This window comes from Anomaloglossus baeobatrachus, chromosome 3 (assembly GCF_048569485.1).
Source record: "Anomaloglossus baeobatrachus isolate aAnoBae1 chromosome 3, aAnoBae1.hap1, whole genome shotgun sequence".
Lineage (NCBI taxonomy): Eukaryota > Metazoa > Chordata > Amphibia > Anura > Aromobatidae > Anomaloglossus > Anomaloglossus baeobatrachus.
In genome coordinates, this window is record NC_134355.1 from 164,749,905 (window position 1) to 164,770,509 (window position 20,605).

General features: G+C 50.2%; 1 protein-coding gene across 1 annotated transcript in view; it reads right to left on the reverse strand.

Annotated features, from left to right (window-relative positions):
• Positions 1-20,605, reverse strand: part of MTRF1L (mitochondrial translation release factor 1 like) — a 43,420-nt gene that overhangs the window by 14,193 nt on the left and 8,622 nt on the right. The window contains exons 3-4 of the mRNA XM_075338167.1: positions 14,559-14,742; positions 13,547-13,710 (exon numbers count right to left, since the gene is read on the reverse strand). Coding sequence (XP_075194282.1) covers positions 13,547-13,710; positions 14,559-14,742 — 348 coding nt within the window. The remainder of the gene's footprint in view (positions 1-13,546; positions 13,711-14,558; positions 14,743-20,605) is intronic.

The window sequence follows — 20,605 nt, forward strand, 5'->3', positions numbered from 1 at the left end:
TATACTATGCTGGGCCCTGAATCTAATCCCAGTGTATGTTACACTCTAACCGCAGCACGTCATATATTTAGAGTATTTTACCACAGCGCATGATATGGCGTGCAGCACCAACTAACAGAATTGGTCCTCGGTGACTGTCCAAAATGTCTCTGCACTGTGTTCCTAACCTTCATACTTCCTTATCCTCCTGCAGACGCCCAGAAGAGGAAACACCAGATGGAGCTGATCCCACCTACATTTACCGCCATCCTAATGCAGGCAAGCAGGACACTAGGTTTTCATGGAAAATTTCAGCAGCTGTTCCCCCTAGCGTTTAAAAGTGGAAAACATCAAAAACGTTTGACATTATTTTTCATATTTTACACCATTAAAAACAAATTATAATTTTTCTTTTAACTAAACCCTTAAAAATACTTTAAAATTGGGGCATGGTTATGCACTGAGTAGACGTGTTTGAGTGGAGCGCCTGCTATCCTCAATGCCAAACTGAGGGTTTTAGCGCTTCCCTGACTGCATGTGGCGCAAAAACACTCCTTAAAGAAAGGTGGAAACAGCTGGGCGTGTAAAGGCCGCTTTACACGCAGCGACATCGCTAACGAGATATCGCTAGGGTCACGGAATTCGTGACGCACATCTGGCCTCATTAGCGACGTCGTTGCGTGTGACACCTATGAGCGACCGCTAACGATCAAAAATACTCACCTGATCGTTGACACGTCGTTCCTTTCCCAAATATCGTTGCTGGTGCTGAACGCAGGTTGTTCGCAGTTCCTGAGGCAGCACACATCACTACGTGTGACACCCCGGGAACGACGAACAACAGGGTTCCTACGTCCTCCGGCAACGAGGTGGGCGTGTTGTTAATGCGGCTGCTCTCCGCCCCTCCGCTTCTATTGGCGGGCCGCTGTGTGACGTCGCTGTGACACTGCACGAACCTCCCCCTTAAAAAAAGGGGTTGTTCGCCGGCCACAGTGACATCGTTAGGAAGGTAAGTATGTGTGACGCGTACCAGCGATATTGCGCGCCACGGGCAGCGATTTGCCCATGACGCACAAACAACGGGGGCGGGTGCTTTCATGAGTGACATTGCTAGCGATGTTGCTGCGTGTAAAGCAGCCTTTAGACATCGGAGAAATCTAATGATGTTGTCTTGATCAATAATCTGAGGAATCTATCGTATATTCTCTGCCAAGCTTTGCCCAAGTTTCTGCTAGAATGAGCAGGAATATAAGCTCTACTGCAGCAGATAAACTCAAGGAATTCGCTAGGGGAGCACCATCTGGATACCACCTGAATATTTAGGTTCGTGGTGCTTCAGCCACAATAGCCCCAAAGCACCAGAGAGGGCAAATATAAGATGAGATGGAGAAAGGGCTGGAAGATCCAACTCTACGCTAGGTCTCAAAGCAGTTATTACAGGACATCTCAGTGTGTAAGTGCTCACTGATGGGGAAAATTGAGGAGCTACAGTCAGATGTGGGACTTTTTCATCAAGGTTTGCAAGCTTTAAAGGGAACCTGTCAGCAGAAATTTCGCCTTAAACCTAACAGATTCCCCCTCTGCAGCTCCTGGGCTGCATTCTAGAAAGGTCCCTGTTATTATAGTGCCCCCTTTCTGACCCAAAAAAAGAGTTTATATCGAGGTACCTTTTTGGCTTCTGATTCTCTAAATGTGTCACGGGGGCGGGCTGCCTGATGGCCGTTATTCTGCCCCCTTTTCCTGTATGCCGCCCCCATCGCCAATTTCTATACTTCTGGACGCCGCCCACTGCTCCAGCCATCCCCGCGCATGCCCAGTGCTCATCTCTCGTGGATGAGCACTGTGCCCAGTGTCACCGGTGGTGACGTGCGCGCAGGGTTTAGATTATGGGCGGTGCTGTGATGTTAATTACCAAGCAACCGCCCATAATCGCGGGACCGCGCATTCCCCCTCGGCCTGCTTCTTTCTGCGCAAGCGCGCTGCAGCTGAACTCCTCCTGATCGGTGTAGTCACTGCTCCGCGCTCCTCCCATCTATTTCCTGCCTCAGGGCAAGATGGAAAGGAGGTGACGTGAGTTCAGCTGCAGCGCGCTTGCGCAGAAAGAAGCAGGCCGAGGGGGAATGCGCGGTCCCGCGATTATGGGCGGTTGCTTGGTAATTAACATCACAGCACCGCCCATAATCTAAACCCTGCGTGCACGTCACCACCGGTGACACTGGGCACAGTGCTCATCCACGAGAGATGAGCACTGGGCATGCGCGGGGATGGCTGGAGCAGTGGGCGGCGTCCAGAAGTATAGAAATCCGCGATGGGGGCGGCATACAGGAAAAGGGGGCAGAATAACGGCCATCAGGCAGCCCGCCCCCGTGACACATTTAGAGAATCAGAAGCCAAAAAGGTACCTCGATATAAACTCTTTTTTTGGGTCAGAAAGGGGGCACTATAATAACAGGGACCTTTCTAGAATGCAGCCCAGGAGCTGCAGAGGGGGAATCTGTTAGATTTAAGGCGAAATTTCTGCTGACAGGTTCCCTTTAAGTGGCCATATCTCTGAAGTGAATTCCAGACTATGAGATTTTAGACAAACTTTGCCCTATGGCGATCAAACTAAAGAAGGTGGCTAGGTCAGCCAATGCATAGTGTCAAAAAAACAAGTGATCTTGAAAACAGACTTTGCGGCAATAATTTTAGGGTTGCAGGCCTACCTGAAAGTGCTGAAGGTTAAAACCCTGAACAAATTATTGATACCTGGCTTCAATCTAACTTAGGAGACAAACTCTCCCCCATTTCTGAGGTGAAGTGGGCCCATAGAGTCCCAGTTAAACAACCCCCGCCTCCAGGAGCCTCTCCTAGTGCGGTTTTTGAATGTCAAGGACAGAGATGTCACATTGTGCCTGGTCAGGCAAGGAGGCCTTCTCAAGTATAACAATGCCCCAGTCTCCATATTCCCACATTTTTCTGTAGATTTCCAAGAGCAAAGACCCCAGTTAATGAATGCCTAGTGGAAGTTTAAAGATCAGAACATTTCTTATTCAATGGTTTATCCAGCTCGCCTTCTCATCGTATACGAGGGATCCACAACTTTCTTTTACAACCCCAGCGAAGCGTTGGAATGGCAAAAGCTTCATCCTGCTCAGAGATGGGAGAAACAGATTTAGTTCACAACAGGAGCTCTGGTTTCCCACATTGTTGGTAACAACTATACCTTCACTATATTTAGTGTGGGTATCCTAAAATTGTAAACGTTATCAGGTATCAACCTCCTTATCTTTCCACAGTCAAGTTGATATTGGTTTGTTTGTTGCTTGCTGCCAAGACTCTAGTTTGTTCCACTCTCGTACATCCTTTAATGACTCGAATTGGATAAGTCACCTATTGTGGAAGACATTGTCCTCTTACGCATTAACACAGTAACAATACTGGCTCTGCTATATCCTTAATGACAATGTTTTCATGCTTTGTGAAGCAGTACTTCCTTTTTCTCTTATTTAGAGTTTCTACAGATATATATATCTTAATTGGGAAGGCATATGTCTTGGAACGTGAGGTACCTCTGCTCCACTGGTAAGAGGTGAAGGTATTCTCACAGGTTAAGAAGTACCAACCACATATAATAGGCTTGGTGGAGACACATCTCACTATAGATTCAGCTAGGTGGTTGAAGAAAATCTGTGTATAATGATTGGAGCACTCTTTCCACACCAGCTATTCTAGAGGAGTCTCATTGCTAGTACACAAATCGCTTAAGCCCCTTTCACATTACGTTTTACCTTCCGCTCACAGGTCCCGTCAGAGCATCCGTCCGAACCGCCCCTCCCCCACTCTGCCAAGCGTGTTCCAGACGCATGCGCATGGCAGGGCCATTCACTGTTATGGAGCGCACTGCGTTAGCGTGTGCTCTGTTTTGTGCCATTTTGTGCACATATACGTTTCTGCAGACGGACACCCGAACGTAGTCCACCTACGTTCGGGTGTCCATCTGCAGAAACGTATATATGCACAAAATGGCACAAAACAGAGCACACGCTAACGCAGTATGCTCCATAACAGTGAATGGCCCTGCCGGGCGCATGCGTCTGGAACACGCTTGGCAGAGTGGGGGAGGGGCGGTTCGGACGGATGCTCTGACGGGACCTGTGAGCGGAAGGTAAAACGCAATGTGAAAGGAGCCTTAGGTGGGAAGCTAAGGTAACACGCAGAGATCCAGAAGGCAGTTTTGATTTTACGAGTAAGTATTAATATAACCCTCCCCTAGTTAATTTAGAAATGATTAGACAAGCGGTGAGCTTCTCCTTAAGCTACAAAGATGCTCACATTATATGTATGGGAGACTAATTTGGACATATTTAGATTGGGAGGAACAACCTCTGTGACTAGACCCTCTACTATCACTTTGTCATTATATACGGAGGGTAATGGATGGGTAGATTTATGGCGAGTTTCCCAACCAGATACTCTAGAATTCACTTGTGAGTCGTCATCTTGGATAGATTGTTTTTGGCTTTATTGGTGTAGCTAGCCGGTTGGAGAAGGTGGAGGACGGTCACAAAGATCTCAGATCACAGACGGTAATACTGGTGCTCCTAATGGACCAAATAGAGCATAGGCCTCCATGAAAACTTAATCCCTTTTGGTTGACATTCATAGGCCCCAATGATCATATTTATGGACCAAGTGGGGGACACGTTACCTCATGTTTTCTCTACTACAGATACATTTGACAAATTTTCTGTCTTTTCTATAAACTAGAACAAATCAGCGTTCATGCCTCTTTCATGCAGGCCCGCTTCCCATTTAGATTCTTTTCAACATTCATCAAGACAGTAAAAGGGATCTCTCTTCTAACATTCTGCCACTATTAGATTATGCCAAATTGAAGTTTACTCTCTGCGGGAAGAAGGGAATTTTGTTTACTTACCGTAAATTCCTTTTCTTCTAGCTCCTATTGGGAGACCCAGACAATTGGGTGTATAGCTTTTGCCTCCGGAGGCCACACAAAGTATTACACTTTAAAAAGTGTAACCCCTCCCCTCTGCCTATACACCCTCCCGTGCATCACGGGCCCATCAGTTTTGGTGCCAAAGCAGGAAGGAGGAAACTTATAAATTGGTCTAAGGTAAATTCAATCCGAAGGATGTTCGGAGAACTGAACCATGAACCAAAAGAACAATTCAACATGAACAACATGTGTACACAAAAGAACAACAGCCCGAAGGGAACAGGGGCGGGTGCTGGGTCTCCCAATAGGAGCTAGAAGAAAAGGAATTTACGGTAAGTAAACAAAATTCCCTTCTTCTTTGTCGCTCCATTGGGAGACCCAGGCCAATTGGGACGTCCAAAAGCAGTCCCTGGGTGGGTAAAAGAATACCTCGATAAAAAGAGCCGTAAAACGGCCCCTTCCTACAGGTGGGCAACCGCCGCCTGAAGGACTCGCCTACCTAGGCTGGCATCTGCCGAAGCATAGGTATGCACCTGATAGTGTTTCGTGAAAGTGTGCAGAGTCGACCAGGTAGCCGCCTGACACACCTGCTGAGCCGTAGCCTGGTGCCGCAATGCCCAGGACGCCCCCACGGCTCTGGTAGAATGGGCTTTCAGCCCTGAAGGGACCGGAAGCCCAGAAGAACGGTAGGCTTCAAGAATCGGTTCCTTGATCCACCGAGCCAAGGTTGACTTGGAAGCCTGCGACCCTTTACGCTGGCCACCGACAAGAACAAAGAGCGCATCAGAACGGCGCAGGGGCGCCGTACGAGAAATGTAGAGTCTGAGTGCTCTCACCAGATCTAACAAGTGCAAATCCTTTTCACATTGGTGAACTGGATTAGGACAAAAAGAAGGTAAGGAAATATCCTGATTGAGATGAAAAGGGGATACCACCTTAGGGAGAAATTCCGGGACCGGACGCAGAACCACCTTATCCTGGTGAAACACCAGGAAGGGGGCTTTGCATGACAGCGCAGCTAGCTCAGACACTCTCCGAAGTGATGTGACTGCCACTAGGAAGACCACCTTCTGCGAAAGGCGTGAAAGAGAAACCTCCCTCATCGGCTCGAAAGGTGATTTCTGAAGAGCCGTTAGCACCCTGTTAAGATCCCAGGGTTCTAGCGGACGCTTGTAAGGAGGGACTATGTGGCAAACCCCCTGCAGGAACGTGCGTACCTGCGGAAGCCTGGCTAGACACTTTTGAAAAAACACGGAAAGCGCCGAGACTTGTCCCTTGAGAGAGCCGAGAGACAAACCCTTTTCCATTCCGGATTGAAGGAAGGACAGAAAGGTGGGCAAGGCAAACGGCCAGGGAGTAAAACCCTGATCAGAGCACCAGGATAAGAAGATCCTCCACGTCCTGTGGTAGATCTTGGCGGACGTTGGTTTCCTGGCCTGTCTCATAGTGGCAATGACCTCTTGAGATAACCCTGAAGACGCTAGGATCCAGGACTCAATGGCCACACAGTCAGGTTGAGGGCCGCAGAATTCAGATGGAAAAATGGCCCTTGAGACAGCAAGTCTGGTCGGTCTGGTAGTGCCCACGGTTGACCCACCGTGAGATGCCACAGATCCGGGTACCACGACCTCCTCGGCCAGTCTGGGGCGATGAGGATGGCGCGGCGGCAGTCGGACCTGATCTTGCGTAACACTCTGGGCAGCACTGCCAGAGGAGGAAATACATAAGGCAGTCGAAACTGCGACCAATCCTCTGTGATCTTGAGACCGTGCCATGAATGCCGGGACCTTGTTGTTGTGCCGGGACGCCATTAAAATCGACGTCCAGCGTTCCCCAGCGGCAACAGATCTCTTGAAACACGTCCGGGTGAAGAGACCATTCCCCTGCGTCCATGCCCTGGCGACTGAGAAAGTCTGCTTACCAGTTTTCTACGCCCGGGATGTGAACTGCGGAGATGGTGGAGGCTGTGGCTTCCACCCACAGCAGAATCCGCCGAACTTCTTGGAAGGCTTGACGACTGTGTGTGCCGCCTTGGTGGTTGATGTACGCCACCGCCGTGGCGTTGTCCGACTGAATTCGGATCTGCCTGCCTTCCAGCCACGGCTGGAACGCCTTTACGGCTAGATACACTGCCCTTATCTCCAGAACATTGATCTGAAGGGAGGACTCTGGCTGAGTCCAGGTACCCTGAGCCCTGTGGTGGAGGAAGACTGCTCCCCACCCTGACAGACTCGCATCCATCGTGACCACAGCCCAGGATGGGGACAGGAAGGATTTTCCTTTCGACAGAGAAGTGGGAAGAAGCCACCACTGAAGAGAGGCTTTGGCTGCCCGAGAGAGGGAGACGTTCTCTGTCCCATTTGCGGAGAATGTCCCATTGGAGTGGACGCAGATGGAACTGCGCAAATGGAACTGCCTCCATTGCTGCCACCATCTTCCCTAGGAAGTGCATGAGGCGCCTCAAGGGGTGTGACTGGGCTCGAAGGAGAGATTGCACCCCTGTCTGTAGTGAGCGCTGTTTGTCCAGCGGGAGCTTCACTATCGCTGAGAGAGTATGAAACTCCATCCCGAGGTAAGTTAGCGATTGAGTCGGTGTCAATTTTGACTTTGGGAGATTGATGATCCACCCGAACCTCTGGAGAGTCTCCAGAGCAGTGTTCAGGCTGTGTTGGCATGCCACCCGGGAGGGTGCCCTGACTAGAAGATCGTCTAAGTAAGGGATCACCGAGTGTCTCTGAGAGTGTAGGACTGCCACCACTGTTGCCATGACCTTGGTGAAGACCCGTGGGGCTGTCGCCAGGCCGAAAGGCAGTGCCACGAACTGAAGGTGTTCGTCTCCGATGGCGAAACGCAGGAAGCGCTGATGCTCTGGTGCAATCGGCACGTGGAGATAAGCATACCTGATGTCGATTGATGCTAGGAAGTCTCCTTGGGACATCGAGGCGATGACGGAGCGGAGAGATTCCATCCGGAACCGTCTGGTTTTCACGTGTCTGTTGAGCAGTTTGAGGTCCAGAACGGGACGGAATGATCCGTCCTTTTTTGGCACCACAAACAAGTTGGAGTAAATACCGCGACCCCATTCTTGGAGGGGAACAGGGATCACCACTCCTTCTGCCTTCAGAGTGCTCACCGCCTGAAAAAGAGCATCGGCTCGCTCTGGGGGCGGAGATGTTCTGAAGAAACGAGTCGGAGGACGAGAGCTGAGTTCTATCCTGTAACCGTGAGACAGAATGTCTCTCACCCATCGGTCTTGGACATGTGGCAACCAGGCGTCGCAAAAGCGGGAGAGCCTGCCACCGACCGAGGATGCGGTTTCGGGAGGCCGAAAGTCATGAGGAGGCCGCTTTGGGGGCGGTTCCTCCGGCGGTCTTTTTAGGACGTGACTTAGACCGCCATGAATCAGAGTTCCTCTGGCCCTTCTGTGGCCTGTTGGACGTGGAGAATTGAGACCTGGCTGAGGGCCGAAAGGACCGAAACCTCGATTGTATCTTCCGTTGCTGAGGTCTGTTTGGTTTGGACTGGGGTAAGGACGAGTCCTTTCCCTTGGATTGTTTAATGATTTCATCCAATTGCTCGCCAAACAGACGGTCGCCAGAAAATGGTAAACCGGTTAAGAATTTCTTGGAAGCAGAGTCTGCCTTCCATTCACGTAGCCACATGGCCCTGCGAACTGCCACTGAATTGGCGGATGCTACCGCTGTACGGCCCGCAGAGTCCAGGACGGCGTTCATGGCGTAGGACGAAAAAGCCGATGCCTGAGAGGTTAAAGACACAACCTGCGGAGTAGAGGCACGTGTGACTGCATTAATCTCGGACAGACAAGCTGAGATATCTTGGAGTGCCCATACGGCTGCGAATGCCGGAGCAAAAGACGCGCCTATGGCTTCATAGATGGATTTCATCAGGAGCTCTATTTGCCTGTCAGTGGCATCCTTGAGCGACGCACCATCTGCCACTGCTACTATGGATCTAGCCGCCAGTCTAGAGACTGGGGGATCCACCTTGGGACACTGAGCCCAACCCTTAACTACGTCAGTGGGGAAGGGGTAGCGTGTGTCATTAAGGCGCTTAGTAAAGCGCTTGTCCAGAAAAGCTCGGTGTTTCTGGACTGTATCTCTGAAGTTGGAGTGGTCAAAAAACGCACTCCGTGTACGTTTGGGAAACCTAAATTGGAATTTCTCCTGCTGAGAAGCTGACTCCTCAATCGGAGGAGCTGGAGGGGAAAATTCTAACACCTGATTGATGGACGCTATAAGGTCGTTTACTATGGCATCCCCTTAAGGTGTATCAAGATTGAGAGCGGCGTCAGGATCAGAGCCCTGATCTGCCACCTCCGCTTCATCCTCCAGAGAGTCCTCATGCTGAGACCCTGAGCAGTGTGATGAAGTCGAGGGAAGCTCCCAGCGAGCCCGCTTAGCCGGTCTGGGACTGCGGTCCGTGTCGGAGTCCTCACCGTGGGACCTAGGAGTCACCCCAGGAGCACTTTGCTGCACCTACCGGGGGGGGCCTGGGGGCAATGATTCAACAGTGCCCGGGGCCTGTGTTACCGGTCTGGACTGCAAAGCTTCAAGTATCTTAGCAGACCATCTATCCATAGACTGAGCCATGGATTGAGAAAGTGACTCAGAAAGTTTCTCAGCCAACACTGCAAACTCTGACCCTGCCACCTGGACAGTGGTAGCCGGTGGTTCTACCTGGGCCGAGGGTCCCACTAGTGGCTGAGGCTCCGGCTGAGTGAGTGTCACAGGGGCCGAGCATTGCACACAATGAGGGTAGGTGGAACCTGCAGGTAACATAGCCGCACAAGAGGTACAGGTTGCAAAATAAGCCTGTGCCTTGGCACCCTTGCTTTTTGCGGACGACATGCTGTTTGTCTCCTCTTAGAGCAATCAGTGAGGGTGTATAGCCAAAGCAAATAGTGCGGGCGAACAGAGTAAATGTACACAATATAAGGATATAAATATACACTTCGGCACCCAGGGGGGCCAGCACCTAGTAACAGGTGCGGCTTACCGACCGCCCTCAGCGGTTGTGTGTCCACCAGATTCCCTGCCTGGGCCTCCCAGAGCTGTGGAGCACGGTCTGAAGATCTCCACCAGCAAAAGTGCTGATAGCAATGGCTGCCAGCGTTCTGAGAGGAGGAGGGAGCCGTGGGCGTGCCTCAGAAAGTGCGGGAATCTGGTGCCCCGCAGTGCTCAGTGAGGGGGTAGGAGGATACCTAAGTATGCTCCAGCCCTCACCGCTGACGTCCAGTCTAGCGTCCCGCCCTTACCCCTGACTGGCAGGCCCGGGGGCGGGAGTATGCGGTACTAGGCCGCAAAAGCCGGGGACTAAAGTTATTAACGCGGCCGGCAAACAAGCGCGGTCGGCGCGGTAGTCCCGGCGACACAAAACACCCAGCAACTGCTGCAGCGTCCGTTACACAGGCGCTCTATGCGCCGTCCCCAAGGGGACACAGAGTACCTCAGAGTAGCAGGGCCTGTCCCTGATGATACCCGGTCTCCTGTCCGTCAGATTCCCCCAGGGGCTGCGGAGGGAGCCCGGTCCCAGTGTATGGTGACCGGTTTGGGATCCCACTTCACCCAGAGCCCCTAAGGGATGGGGAAGGAAAACAGCATGTGGGCTCCAGCCTCTGTACCCGCAATGGGTACCTCAACCTTAACAGCACCGCCGACCAGAGTGGGGTGAGAAGGGAGCATGCCGGGAGCCCTGTTAGGGGCCCTCTTTTCTTCCATCCGATAAAGTCAGCAGCTGCTGCTGACTAAAATGTGGAGCTTGCGTGAATGTCAGCCTCCTTCAACACAAAGCAAAAAACTGATGGGCCCGTGATGCACGGGAGGGTGTATAGGCAGAGGGGAGGGGTTACACTTTTTAAAGTGTAATACTTTGTGTGGCCTCCGGAGGCAGAAGCTATACACCCAATTGTCTGGGTCTCCCAATGGAGCGACAAAGAAAACTACCTTTATTAGTGCAGGGACCTAATTAAGAGGATATTATTGTCATATTCAATTACAGTATGCTTTGCAACACAGTGGAGGTGCCTATCCCTAAATCCTTCTTCACAACACAACTCGCCAATATCATCATTTGTGTAGGGTAGTTCTCAGCCCAAACTTAAATTATCTACCCTTCAAAGACCCAAAAAGCTTGGAGATACACCTGTCAGCTATATTTCTTTATTACATAGCATACATACTGTGTATATTACATATGTACACACACACACAGAACTATTGAAAAATAATGCATATTATTGTACTTTTGCTTACGACTCCTGAAGAAGTCTTTTGGAATACATGTGTTACTGTGAAGCAGTTTTTAATATAACGAATAAACACTTGAAATTTTTTCAATTGTTGGAAAAAAATATTTGGGGATGGCACCTATACCTAATCTTTGATAACTCCTCAAAAGAAAAAAATCCATCTAGTGCTTGTACCACACCAAGGTTGTCACCAGGAGAACCCCCTGATGTACGTTTTGTGTTGTCTTATTCAGAAGGGGTACTCAAATTGTCTCTCCAGTAAAGGAGACAAACTCTAGCACAGCGCCACCTATTGGAAGTAGCGATCCTAAAAGTCACAAGTGGATTTTCAACAATCCTTTGAAATATGACTCAGGATATATAAGCCAGATCAGAATCCCAATTTGCAGACACGGTGTTTCGGGGTGCTTGCCCCTCGTCAGTGCAAAGTATGGGGGTGTCTGATCTGGCTCATGAGAAAGCTATGTGGGGACCACGGGGGAACACTATTCTCCTTAAGGAGACTTTGCAAGCCAGTCTGGCTGCCAGGTAAGGGGACTTATAGCTGCAATGCCCCTCTGGGAAATATTCAAATTGTCTCTCCAGTAAAGGAGACAAACTCCAGAAGGGGTACATCATTCATAAAGAACATGGATGAATTTTGTCCATTTTTTCTGGCCATCTAAACCTGGCCTTAAAGAATGTTCCCATTAAGAAGAGGTGTATCTGAACATGAATGGCCGGTGTGAATAACTTTAAAGGGACTATCACCACAAAATGACTGTTCAAACCAAAAACATGCACTCGTGCATCATCTCGGGTCAATCACTTCCATACATCTCCTCGTTTTCCTACCATCTCCTCCATTCTCTGGATCTAGGAAGCCAGAGCTGTAAAAGAATAGGGGCGGGTGGCGATTCAAGTAAAGCCAAGAGGTCGGAAGGAGTATTTAAATGAATAGCCTGCCACGATGCACCAAAGACTGGTGTACTTGGTCTGAACAATCTTTCTGTGCTGACAGAGGCCCTTTAACAACTAACGTGAGCAAAATGTGTACTGTGGTGTCTACCAAATAATCATTCAACAGTTAGCCTTTGTGCGCATGCCGGGCATTTATTGCAGATATTTTCTGCACCAAATCTGCATCTTCTGGCAGAAAAATGCACCAAAAATACACTGCGTTTTTGCCATGTGTTTTTAAAATGAAGTCAATGAGTGGAAGGTCTGAAAAAAAGCTGGCAAAAACGCACCAAGAATTGACATGCTGCAGATTATTTTCTGCACCAAATCTGCAAGGAAAAAATAAGCAACATGCGCACAGCTCTTCAGAATTCACATTGACTTTGCTGGCATAAGGATAAGCCTGCAGATTTGTGACAAAATTGCACTGTGTGCACATGACCTAATTCAACTATCAATCCACTTTTAATTAAAGGGAATCAGTTACCAGATTTTTGCAATGTAATGTGAGAGCAGCATGATGTAAGGGTAGAGACCCTGATTCCAGTGATGTACTCAGCTGCAGTTTTGATAAAATCAATGTTTTATCTGCTGCAGATCTACCAGTCCTGTGAATATTTAACTCTGGAGAACCCTCGCCAAAACCACTGATTGACAACTTTCTGTGTACACTGTGGATAACCAGAAATCTGCCAATCAATGGTGGAGACTACTAGAGATGGGGAGATAGAAGGCGCAATAGGGTCTTACCCGGTATTTACCGTTAGAAGTAGAGAGAGGTACACTCACCTGATCGGGTTGTGCCAGTCACAACTCCTTAGCAAGCAGGTGAGTGTCCGCGTGGTCCAAGCAGCGGCCCCGTGCAAAACGTGGTAGAATATATCATATAGGAAAAACAGGTTTATGCCGCGCTAAAAAAAACCACTGATGTCAGGATAATGGAGCACTCTTTTTTATTTTAGCAATCCAACGCGTTTCGGAGACAAGGACCGTCTCCTTCAGGGATTTCTTTTTTCCCTGAAGGAGACGGTCCTTGTCTCCGAAACGCGTTGGATTGCTCCATTATCCTGACATCAGTGTTTTTTTTAGAGCGGCATAAACCAGTTTTTCCTATATGATATATTCCATTCAATGGTGGAGGCAGATTTATACAAAACTCATGAATATGGAGGACTACACGGCAACAGCTTTACTAATACTAATACATAATACTAAACTGACAATTTCCTGCTGCTAAAACAAGGATCAGGGTCTCTTTTTGTACATTATGCCGCTTTCAGATTAAATAGAAAAAACCTAGTGACAGATTACCTTTATTTTCTGTGGTCACTTAAAAGTAGAGGATTAAAAAAAAACAAAACAGGTACCAAGTATACTTTGTAGCGACTGAAGATCACGTTTTGATGACCATTCTTACTTACCTCGCTTGGTTGAGGGAGAATAGCCACAGTCATAGTGCTGGTATGGATTCTTCCTTGCTTCTCCGTCTTGGGTACTCTCTGAACCCTATGAACACCGCCTTCATATTTCAGGTGTCTATAGGCATCAGAGCCAGCCACACTTGCAGTTGCATGCCGCACACCTCCTAAAATACACAGAATATTAATTGGTATAACCATGGTACATGGCGATATGTCCTTTGTAGTGATGGGTGAGCAATACCATGCTTGGGTGTTCATAAACAGCAGTTGGACATCGGATGAGCTCGACTCGTGTACAAACTATAATGGAAGTCAATAGGGAACACAAGCAATTTTTCTGAAGATCTTACGGAAACATTTTCAATTTCTCCATTGACTTTTATTTTGAGCTTGTCCGAACATCCAACTGCAAGTTACGAGTACTGAGCTCCTGAGCATGGTAGTGCCCGCTCATCACTAGTTACCAGTACTGAGCACCTGAGCATGGTAGTGCCCGCTTATCACTAGTTAGAAGTACTGAGCACCTGAGCATAGCAGTGCCCGCTCATCACTAGTTACCAGTACTGAGCACCTGAGCATGATAGTGCCCGCTCATCAGTAGTTACCAGTACTGAGCACCTGAGCATGGTAGTGCCCGTTCATCACTAGTTAGAAGTACTGAGCACCTGTGCATAGCAGTGCCCGCTCATCACTAGTTACCAGTACCGAGCACCTGAGCATGATAGTGCCCGCTCATCAGTAGTTACCAGTACTGAGCACCTGAGCATGGTAGTGCCCGCTCATCACTAGTTACCAGTACTGAGCACCTGAGCATGGTAGTGCCCGCTCATCACTAGTTACCAGTACAGAGCACCTGAGCATGGTAGTGCTCGCTCATCACTAGTTACTAGTACTGAGCACCTGAGCATGGTAGTGCTCGCACATCACTAGTTACTAGTACTGAGCACCTAAGCATGGTAGTGCCCGCTCATCACTAGTCCTTTGTAAAAATTATGCAATGAAAACTATTCACCTAAATCACTGTGAAAATACCCCAATACATCAAAGCTCCAGTTCTTATAGGCGGCAAAATGCTGATACATATCAAACATCTCAGCAGAGAAGAGCATGGCCTCTTGTCCTCCAACACCAGCGGTCACTTCTAATATAAGATTACAGTCGTCCGCTTCTTCTTTGGAAATTAAAAGCCAAGCCATCTGTACAAGAGAAATAGAGTATAACATAAGTAGATGAAGGAATGATCCAAAACAGGGTAAAAAACAGCACAACCTTGTACCAAAAATTAACTAAGAAGCAGATTTCCCCAAAATCAATCCAGACTATATGACTGTATGAGCAGAATACATTGGATTACGCTGCCCACAAAAGAGAAATTGCTTTCCACATGCGCTGGTTCTCTATAAGCATAAGGTTTGGATCGGGCTGCAAGATGTACGAGGTGTCAGATGTCAATCAACTGAAGAGGGGCTTGCTTGGCGTTGGTTCACCCAGATAACCCTAGGAGGTCTGGATTCACCTTCATGTCCTGGAGCTCTACTCATGATATGGTTCAGGAGATTTTGTAACTTTAATTTCTAAGATATGTGGTGCTACTTAGAAGAGCCCTTACATGTCATGTGGCGATACCAAGGGATTACAGGTTTAATCTTGAAAATTCCCTCAACCCTCCGATGTCTGTTTAACAGCACCATTTAGTGATACATAATATAATGAAAAAATCGGATTTTTGTGTACTCACCGTAAAATCGTTTTCTCTTACTCATCATTGGGGGACACAGGACCATGGGTGTTAGTGTCCTCCTATGGATAGGCAGCATAACACCCATGGTCCTGTGTCCCCCAATGATTACTAAGAAAACGATTTTACGGTGAGTACACAATAATCCGTTTTTCTCTGACGCCTTATTGGCGGACACAGGACCATGGGATGTCCTAAGGCAGTCCATGGGCGGGAAAAATAAAAGCAAGACAACGCAACCCAAGGACTAGGAACCAGTCCCAGACAGCCTGGAGCACCTACTGAGAGAAGGTGCTCTACTGCCGTTTGCAGAATTGTCCTACCCAGATTTGCCTCAGCTGAAATCTGGGTATGGACTCTGTAATGCTTTGAAAACGTATGTAGGCTAGACCAGGTCGCAGCCTTACACACCTGTTCCACTGAAGCCTGATGCCGAATGGCCCACGAAGCTCCAACTGCTCGCATGGAATGAGCCCGCAGCCCACTAGGAATGGGCTTGAGTTGCAAGCTGTAGACTTCCTGGATCACAGAGTGAATCCAGCGAGCCAGAGTCGCCTTTGAAGCTGCATGTCCCTTCTTAGGCCCCTCAGGAATGACGAACTAAGAGTCAGTTTTCCTAAAGTTGGCTGTCCTGGATATGTAATATCTGAGAGCTCTGACGAGGTCTAACGAATGCAGAGACCTTTCCACCCTATGAACTGGGTGTGGACAAAAGGAAGGCAGAACAATGTCCTCGTTCAAATTAAATGGGGTAGGAACGTTTGGAAGAAAAACCAGAAGGGGGCGCAGAACCACCTTGTCTTGGTGAAAAGTCAGAAAAGGCTCGCGGCAAGAGAGTGGTGCTAGCTCAGAAACCCGTCTGATGGACGTAATTGCCACCAGGAACGTTACCTTACAGGACAGAAGAGCAAGGTTGGATTCCTTGAGAGATTCAAAGGGGGACCTCTGGAGACCGTCCAGAACGAGATTGAGGACCCATGGGTCCAGCGGCCGTTTGTACCTGGGAACCAGATGGGAAACGCCCTGGAGGAAGGTCTTGACCTGCGGTTTTTGAGCCAGGCGGCATTAGTAGAAGATTGAGAGCGCTGAGACCAGCCCTTTAAGGGAACTGAGAGCCAACCTGCAGAAAATCGAGAATTCTGGGGATGGCCAGAGGCAGAGGCTGGACGTTAGTTTTCCTGCACCATGAAAGGAAGATTTTCCACGTACGGTGGTAAATGCGGGATGAAGCAGGCTTTCGGGCGCTGATCATGGTGGAGATAACCGCGAGGCAGACTCCTGTTCTTGTTAATACCCAGGTCTCAATGGCCATGCAGTCAGCTTCAGGGCTCTGGAGTTCTGATGGGAAATGGGCCCTTGGGTCAGCAAGTCTGGGATGTCTGGAAGGCGCCACGGTACGTCTACGAGCATTTGTACTAATTCAGCGTACCAGGCGCGCCTGGGCCAGTCCGGTGCTATCAGTATCACCGGGACTCCCTCTGCCTTGATTTTCCTGATTACCCGCGGCAGCAGAGGTAGAGGTGGAAATATGTAAGGCAGGCGAAAGTGGTGCCAGGAGCAGACTAGAGCATCCGCGCCGATGGACTGCGGATCGCGTGACCTGGCTATGAACGCGGGTACCTTTGCGTTCAACCTTGAGGAAATTAGATCCACGTCTGGTGTACCCCAGCGAGTGCAGATGTGTAGGAACACTTCTGGGTGGAGAGACCACTCTCCGGCGGCCAGGCCTTGGTGACTTAGAAGTCTGCTGCCCAGTCCTCTACTCCCGGTATGTGTACCGCTGATATCACTGACCCTGTCGATTCGGCCCAGCTGAGGATCATGTAGGCCTCGAGATAAGCTGCCTTGCTGCAGGTGTCCCCCTGCCAATTGATGAAGGCTACAGCTGTCGCATTGTCCGATTGGACTCGAATCTGATGACCCGCTAGCAGAGGGCAGAACGCCCGGAGCGCGAGGAAGATCGCGCAGATTTCCAGGATGTTTATGGGTAGCGAAGACTCCTGGGGCGTCCAACGTCCTTGAGCAATGTGGTGCCGGTACACTGCTCCCCAGCCTAGGAGGCTGGCGTCCGTGGTCAGGACCAGCCAGTTCACTGGGAGAAAAGATCTCCCTTCGATAGAGATGAGGACCGAAGCCACCAGCGGAGTGCGTACCTGACTGAAGGCGTCAGGTGAAGAAGATGTCTGTCCGGGGAGAAGGCCCTCTTGTCCCAGGCCGCTAGAAGGGCTAGCTGTAGTGGGCGGAGGTGCAGTTGAGCAAAGGGTACTGTTTCCATAGCTGAATCGAATGGAGTGAGACGGAGGACGTAGAAGGCAGCGTACCGCTCGTTGAAGAGCGATCGCCTTGTCCAGGGGCAGATAGATTAAGCCCTGACTGGTGTCCAGGGACATGCCCAGGAAGGTGATGGATCGTGATGGGATCGGGGATGATTAATCTAGATTCACTAGCCACCCTAAGCGGGATAGGGTGTCCACAGTGATCTGTACGCTGGTTGAACAGTCGCGGAAGGAGGGGATCGTCCAAGTAAGGAGAACGACTACTCCCCTGGCATGAAGGACGCTCATGGCGGCCGCCATGACTTTGGTGAAGACCTTTGGTGCGGTGGCAAGGCCGAAGGGTAGAGCTATGAATTGAAAGTGGGAGTCCTGAACTGAGAAGCGGAGGAACTTTTGGTGATCTGGGGCGATGGGTATGTGCAGGTACGCATCCTTGATGTCTATGGAGGCGAGGAATTCCCCTTCAACCATGGATGCAATAATGGACCTTAGGGACTCCATTCTGAATCTTCGTACGTGCACATGTTTGTTCAGGTGTTTGAGGTCCAGGATGGGTCGAACTGACCCATCCTCTTTGGGTACCACAAAGTGGTTGGAATAAAAACCCCTGAACTTCTCGTCGTCCGGGACAGGTATTATCACTCCTGCTGTTTGGAGCGAGTGGATTGCTGAGAAAAAAGCTTCGCGTCGTTTTCGAGTCTTTGGGGAGTTTGAGAGAAAGAACCGACTCGGGGGTCGGGTCCTGGTAACCGGAAGACACAAGATCTCGCACCCATTTGTCGTCTGAGGTGGCAGCCCAGATGTGTTGAAAGAGCCGCAGTCGACCTCCTACAATGAGTGTGTCTTCCGGGGCGCCGAAGGAGTCATGAGGGGGGAAAACGTCGTGGACGAGTCTCCCTAGTCCTGGACTGTTTCGGTCTAGGCTGCCATGACGAAGTGGGTTTCGGGGAGAGCTGAGAAGGTCGGTCCCTGCGTAGTCCGCGGCTGGTGGCGGGGACAGCACGGGATGTCGACCAACCAATGAGTTCCGAAGGAGCGGAACGAGGACTGTGGACATCTGGTGAAGGTCGTCCTGGACTTCAGCTGGGGGAGGGAGGTACTCTTTCCTCCCGTGGCGTCAGAAATGAGCTTGTCCAGACGTTCGCCAAACAATCGGTCTGGAAAAAAAGGGAAGGCCCGTGAGAGACTTTTTGGAGGCAGAGTCCGCTCGCCGTTGTCGGAGCCAGAGAGATCTACAGATGGCTATGGTATTTGAGGCGGCAAACTCTGCGCAGGTAGCAGCATCCATGGAGGCCTGCATGAGGTACTCCGCCGCAGCGGCAATTTGAGCTGTTACCTCTGTGAAGGTATGAGTGAACTGGGATTCCTCAAGCAAAGTGTTAAGGGATTCTGCCCAGACCAATATCGCCTTTGCGACTCACAGAGAGGCAAAGGAGGGCGAGAGGGAGGAACCCGCAGCCTCAAAAGCAGAGTGGGCGAGGTGCTCCACCTGTCTGTCTGTCGGGTCCTTGATGGAGGAACCATCAGGTAAAGACAGGAGCGTCTTTGTGGCAAGGCAGGAGACCGGGGGTGGGGGGGGGGGTTTGTCGACCGAGGGTGGATCGGCCCAGCCCTTAGGGGCAGGTGAGTCAAAAGGGTACCGGGACTCCATGAGTTTTCGGTTACCGAAGCATCTATCAGGCTTCTCCCTTTGCTTTGTAAGGATATCCTGAAACTCTGGGTTATCAGCGAAAAACTTTTGGGGTTTCCTTGCCCTCTTAAAGGAGACCGCATGGTCAGTGGTAGTGGATGGTGGGGAATCCTCCACATGCAGAGTTTGGTTGACTGCTGCTATAAGGGAGTCTAATGCAGTTTGATCATCTGGGGAGGATGAAACCAAGGAATCCTCCTGGTACAAACAGCATTCTCCCTCCTCCAGCTCTTCAGAAGCCGTGGAGCGTGTGGGTGACCCTGCCCTGTGTGCTCCCGAGGGAGAGCCTGCCCTGTGTGCTCCCGAGGGAGAGCCATGGGGGCCATGAGAGAGTGCTGGAGACACCCGGCCGTGTGCCCTTTTCCTGATCCCTGCAACCGGTGAAGCATGTGCCCGGATTACCTCAGAAGGATCCTCCATAGGGGTATCTTCAGGCTGCGTTCCGTCCAGGGGCCCAGAAGGGTGTGGAGGACGACATTGTATAGCCAGAACCAGGTTCTGTGACAGTTTTTCCATGGATTGGGACAGAAACTGTGCCCATTCCGGTGGGCTGGGAGCCCTAGGCTCTGGGCTGACTGTTGCGGTGGTGGTGGCGGGGGGGTCTTGGGGGGCTATAGGGGCACAGGACTCACAGAGAAAAGAGGTGTGTTTACGTGGTAGCTCAGCGTGGCAGGCAGTGCAGGCTGAATAATCTCTTAGTACCCTTAGAATTCTGCATGTTCCTAATAGGAGTATGCCAGGAGGGGGAGCAATGCTCAGCAGAGCTACAAGTGAAGCAGGTACCTCACCAGAATCAGCCGATGGCCCTGCGTCCTCAGGAAGGAGTAAGCTCTGTGGAGAACTTTGCACGCTTTCCTGGGGGGCGGGGCTTAGCGCTAAAAGTGCGCCAAGAAGAAGTCAGCGTGCCCCCCTGCTGTCGGTAGCAAAAAACGTCGGGAAGGGAGCTTCTGTGACAGTTTTTCTCCCCCTCCCTCCAGTCAGCACACAGCTTGTCGCCGTTGGATTATCTCTGCCGGCTTTCCTGCAATCATAGCACGCAGCTAGAGCAAATAAGCAGAGCAAATAAACAGTGTGAGTTCCTGAGCTCTGGGCCCTCCCCCAGCCACCGGTAAATTATCTGTGCAGGATTTTCTGCAAACAGCGAGGGATTTCCCCCTCCTCCAGCCAGCACGCAGTTAGAGAAAAATTAACACTGTGTTCAGGATCCCTGGGGCTCTCCTCCTTGCAATCAGCAAGGGACTTTCTCATAATAAATACTGTAAATTCAGCAGTCCTGGGAGCCTTCCCTGCACCGCCTTTTCTCCCTTTGTCTGGGAAACCAGTCAGGGGGAATCTCACCTTAACACTGCCTCAGT